At 29.6% G+C, this 5,889-nt stretch overlaps 2 protein-coding genes across 2 annotated transcripts; both read left to right on the plus strand.

Moving 5' to 3' along the window:
* Positions 1–201: 201 nt before the first annotated feature.
* LOC136081329 (general transcription factor II-I repeat domain-containing protein 2-like) lies at positions 202–1,680 on the plus strand. The gene is made up of 5 exons (XM_065798639.1): positions 202–361; positions 469–778; positions 904–1,060; positions 1,302–1,458; positions 1,547–1,680. The coding sequence occupies exons 1-5, from the start codon at positions 202–204 to the stop codon at positions 1,678–1,680; spliced, it is 918 nt and encodes a 305-aa protein (XP_065654711.1).
* A 2,458-nt stretch (positions 1,681–4,138) lies between these two features.
* Positions 4,139–4,680, plus strand: LOC136081330 (THAP domain-containing protein 1 A-like). Its single transcript, XM_065798640.1, has 2 exons — positions 4,139–4,184; positions 4,253–4,680. Exons 1-2 carry the CDS (start codon positions 4,139–4,141, stop codon positions 4,678–4,680), a joined length of 474 nt encoding a protein of 157 aa, XP_065654712.1.
* Positions 4,681–5,889: the final 1,209 nt, after the last annotated feature.

A 5,889-nucleotide genomic window follows, 5' to 3' on the forward strand; every position in this document is an offset into this window, starting at 1 on the left:
TCATGGTGATTGGACAGAAAAATACGCTTTTATTGAAAAAGAAAATATTTATTTGCAATACTGAACTAGCTCATCATAAGACATGTAATGTTAAACGTCACTATGAAACAAAACATGTTTTTTTTTTAAGAATACCCAATAAATTCATGTCATAGAAAAAATAAAATCGAGTTGCTTAAAACAATATTTAAAAATTAACGAATGAATATTTCATCTTCCAGCAAAGAATCAAATATTACAACAGAAGCAAGTTTTATTATAGCTTGGAACATTGCAAAAAGTAAACATCCTTACACCGATGGAGAGTTTGTAAAACAAAATCTTTTTGATGTGATATCAGTTTTAGTAGCAAAATTCAAAGGTTAGTTTCAAATATTTCTGTTACTCGACATACAACTGAAAGAAGAATATCTGAGATTAGTGTCTAAGTTGAACAGCATTTATTAAATGAATTTAAAAAAATTAAAGCATTCAGTTTAGCATTGGATAAATCAACAGATATTAAAGATAAACCTCAAATGGCAGTATTTGTTAGATATGTAACATCAGATGTACTTGTGAAAGAAGAGTTGCTAGATTTAGATGAACTAAAAGACACTACTCGTGGAATTGATTTAAAAGAAGCCCTTGACACTGTTCTTGTGAAAGCCAATGCTCCTAAGAACAAGCTTGTTAGTGTTGCTACAGATGGTGCAACAGCAATGGTTGGAAAACACATTGGGTTTATAGGTTTACTAAATAGTGATTCTACGTATCCAGAGTTCTCTCAGTTCATTGTGTGATTCATCGAGAACATTTAGTAGTAAACATTTTAATTTTCCATTTGTTTTTAAATCAGTGCTAGAGATTGTAGATTATATTTGATCTAATGCAAAAAATCACAAACATTAAAAATTTCATTAGTGAGTTGGATCTTGCTGACAAACCAAGTGACTTGTTGTTTTACTGTGCTGTAAGGCGGCTTTCAAATAGTGACGTTCTTTATAGGTTTGTAGAACTATTAGAACCAATTAAATGTTTTTTGCTTGAAAAGCAGAAGACATTTGAAATCTTTGGCGATGTGAGTTTTTTGCAAGATTTTTTTTTTTAACTGATGTAATGCAACATATCACAAACATTAAAAATGTTTGTGATATGTTGCAAAATGAACAAAATCTGAATTTGTCATATGTTAATAAATTCATAAATTTGAATTAATAAATTAAATTAAAAATTCATAAATCTGAATTTGTGATATGTTGCAAAATGAACAAAATCTGAATTTGTTGCAAAATGAACAAAATCTGAATTTGTCGTTTCAGGGAAAAGAAAAAGATATACTTGATCTTGCTCACACTATATTTAGTTTTCAAAAAAAATTAGCTCAATTTCAGAAAGATCTTACCTTAAAAACTTTTAATCATTTTCCTCAAATGAAGATGATTCATAATCTTAATCCTACAATTCAGTATGATGATTGTAAGATTGAATCATACCGGGAAAAACTACAGAGTTTATTCGTAAACCTTTTTTTAATTGACATTTTTTTAATTGACGTATTATTTAGTAAACCTTTTTTTAATTGACATTATTAGTAATGGTTGTCCAATACCAGAAAATATACTTGAAGAAACATCTCAATTTGAAATAGAATTCCTAGATCTCCAAGAAGATCAAAATCTTCAAATGCTGCAGCACTAGCTTTATTAAATTTTTGGAAAAAGGTTCCTGAAGTTAATTATCCTCAACTAAAAAGGATTAGTATAAAACTTATTTCAATTTTTGGTTCAACATATACATGTTAATCTTTATTTTTGACAATGAAATTTGTTAAATCAAAGTATCGTGCCAATCTAACTAGTGAACATTTGTTACAGTTGCTTAGAATATCACCTACAAGCTTGAAACCAGATTTTTAAAAACTTACCTGTAGTGTTGAAAATCTTAGTGCCTAATAAATTTATAGTAAATTATGCAAGTTATTAAACAAGAAGAATTTTCTAATGGTCTTTTACAAAAAATAATTGATGCTATAAAAAGAATTCTCTCTGTTATGTCTAATTTTTTGCTGAATGATGAAAAGATATTTTTCAATTGTAAGAATAAAAATAATTTGAACTTAATTGAAGTTCATTGAAGTTTTTTTTATTGTGCAGTCATTTATTTATTTGATATTTTGAGTTTTAAGTAACTTATGCTATTAAGTGGTTATAAGCAAGTTCAATTCGAATACATTTAAATAATTTTTTTCCTCAAAGAAACCTTTTTATCTTTAGATTTTTATATTTTGCTTACAATTATTTTAATAAGGAAATTTATGGTTGTTGTAATTGTGTTAATTCAAAAAAAATTGATGATTTAGAGATGCTTTCTCAATTTTTTCTACAAATGGTTTTCTAGTGTGAATAAAAAGGAATCAGATTTTATGTAGCCAAGTTTACATTTAAAGAATAGCTTTTACTTTCTTTATTGTAAAAAAAAACTAAATACTAAATATAAATTGTATACATACTAAGTTTATTTATAAAAGTACAATTTCCATTTAAAAAATCGCAATATTGACGTGTAAAAAATCTAAATTTACATTCGCCAATTATCTTTTTAAAGATGAAGTTGGCATAGCAACATATTAATCTGACCAGCGCTGATATAAAGCCATATTTAAAATGCCGTCTTTTTCTAATTTTGAACGTAGATTTGACGTTTGCATAACGTTTTTGCCAACGTTGTTTTGATGTTAGCTTTTTGACCAATATCCAACCTAAAATAAAAGTAGGTCGACGTTGAACCAACGTTGGCGTGTTATCGGTATATCATTCGATGTTTTCGACTTTATAACAACGTTGGGCCAACGTCGTGTTTCTATCTGGGTTGCCCGCACGCCCGCAAAAACTTTGGCTAGCGCATATATTTGTGTTTCTTTGTAGATAAATAAAAATACTTATTATGTCGCATCCAATAAAAAAAAGTGTGATCATGACACAAACCGAAAAAAGATTTGTTACTTGTGTGCCCACAAAACATCAAAACTATTAAATATGCAAGCGGTAAAAGAGAAAGTGCCTATTTTTGATTTAGATTGCAATGATTCAAAAAATACACTTGGCATAATGGTAAATGTAGAAATAATATACGTAGAAAAAACTACTTGCCAGGTTTAGTGGTAGACTGGACAAAAAAGGTTGTTACACCTTTAACCAGAAATTCTACTATTAATCACTGTAAAGTATGCAAACTAACCAGTTTACGTGGAAGAAACCGAACAAGAAGAAGAAGAAGTAAGTTTTTCGAGTCGCGTGCGCCCCATGAAAAAATATGTAAATCTTGTCTTTCAAACATCGGAAAGGGAAAAAAGCACAAATGTAGAAATAAAATGTTAGCTGTAACATGGCCTACTATATACACGGCCGGGTGCATATTTACATACTCCACAAGGCGATAGCACACATGCGTAAAAATCAAAATGCAAGACCGGAATTTTTTTTTTTTAATAATGATAGACTGCCTGCCCCAACCAAACCCTCAGTCGATGTAGCAGCACTCCCTTGCGGGTCAGGCTATTTGTCAGTCGATGTAGCAGCACTCCCTTTCGAGTCATTTGTTCCATTTTTCGTACTTTTTTATAAAGAAACATATTTTTAAATTTGAGCCTGACTCGAAAGGGAGTGCTGCTACATCGACTGACAAATAGCCTGACCCGCAAGGGAGTGCTGCTACATCGACTGAGGGTTTGGTTGGGGCAGGCAGTCTATCATTATTAAAAAAAAAAAATTCCGGTCTTGCATTTTGATTTTTACGCATGTGTGCTATCGCCTTGTGGAGTATGTAAATATGCCGGCCGGGTTTGTTGGTTTTTACGGAAAAAATTATAAGGCCAGTTTTATTTGCTGTAATAAACGATATCTTTAAACAGAAGGCTTTGTTTTTCTTGTTATATATAATATTTTTTGATTACATATGAATTTTATTATGAGTTTAGTTATGAGGAACTTAATAATTTTGATGTTTTAAATAAGATTTTAATTAAGTAACAATATAAATACAATATTTAAATTAGACACATTTATAACAGCTTGTCGCTTTTGAGATATGATTATTTTTATTGTGCTTCAAAAATATAAGAATTACTTTTATTTTCAAACCTAGAATTCTTAATACAATGCCAAACAAGTGTGCAGTGATATACTGTTGCAGTGGATACAAAAGTAAATCATCAAAATTTGATGAATATTTGATTCAAATACAAATGTGAATACTCTAAAATTAACTTCAGAAACAACAGTTTATAACAAAGAAAATAGTGTTTTTGCGTTTCCTGATGCTCTTAAAAGACCTGAGTTAGGAAAAAAATGGATTAAGTTTGTTAATAGAAAAAATTGGTTTCCTAAAGAACATTCAGGTGTTTGTAGTGCACACTTTGATCTAAAATTTCTAAAGCACGGTGTTAGAATGACTCTTATTTATGATCTTCATCTGATACCAACTATTTATTCAAATGATGCAATAAAAAAAATTCCACCTTCTCTGTTATTATCTATTCCAGGTCCATCAAGAAAATCTCCAACTAGATGTGTCACAAGCATTCAAGATGAATCAGATATTTTTATGGAAAAAGATTCTATCAAAGACCTAGAAATGTTAAATTCATCTTCAAGTCCTGTTGACTTTATTTTTCAAAAATATGACTCCCATGTTTTATAATATCGTATTTTTTATGTGACATTTATTGATAATGCTCCCTGTATTGAATCAATACAAGTCGATTCTACTTTGCATGTAAAGTTGCATCACAATGGAAAACCTTGCATCATATATGCGTATTTTTGTTGCAGAAAAAAAAAATACTATTTTAGATGAAATTCATAGTATCCAATATTATAAACCGAAAGGCAGGAAACCATATTCAGCTGAAGTTCTTCGTTTTTCATTATTACAACGCTATACTTCAAAGCAAGCATACATTCAATTACAAGAAAAAATACCTTTACCGTCATTGTCAGTTTTAAAAAAATTAGCAGCTGGAGGAATTGAATCCTTAAAAGCTATTAAGTTACTTTTGGAGGAAGGAAAAGTAGACCCAGACTGTATTTTAATGTTGGATGAAATGTATTTACAGAAATGTAGTGAGTATAGTAGCGGTAAATATGTTGGTTTGGATAAAAATGGTAACTTTTTCAAAAGTATCCTTGTTTTTATGGTTGTGAGTTTAAAAAAAAAACTATCCCTTATGTCATAAAGTCTTGTCCACAAACAAAAATAAATGGAGATACAGTTTTCCTTGAAATTAAAGAAAGTTTGTCTGTTTTAAAATTAGCAGGATTTAATGTACGTTCAATAGTTGCAGACAATCATTCGACACATGTATCAGGATATGGACAGTTGATTAAATGCTTCAGAACTGGTAAATCTAAAGAAGATCATTTTATTGTGTACGAAGAAAAAAAAATTTACCTTATGTATGATAGTGTTCATCTCTTAAAAAATATTCAAAATAATCTACTTAATTCTAAGCGATTTATATTCCCTGTTTTCCATTTTGATGGACTTTATGATCCTATTTCAGTTACTGCTGGTGAAATATCTTGGCATCTTCTCCATAAAACTTACGAAAAAGATGAAAAACTTAGTGCTAATTTACGTAAGGCACATAAACTCACATTTCAAACTTTACATCCAGGAAATGATAAGCAAAGTGTTCCTCTTGCTTTGAATGTTTTTCATGAAACAACGTCAGCTGCCATTAAAAGTTATTTTCCACAAGATTTATCTGCAGCTGAATTTTTACGCCTTATTAATAGTTGGTGGTTAATATCGAATTCAAAGTCAAAATATTCAAATAACTATATTGGTTATGCAGTTGTGAGGGAAGATAAAAAACCTGAATTCTTACGTTGTTTTTCGAAGTGGATT

This window comes from Hydra vulgaris, chromosome 06, assembly GCF_038396675.1.
Source record: "Hydra vulgaris chromosome 06, alternate assembly HydraT2T_AEP".
Taxonomy (NCBI): Eukaryota; Metazoa; Cnidaria; class Hydrozoa; order Anthoathecata; family Hydridae; genus Hydra; species Hydra vulgaris.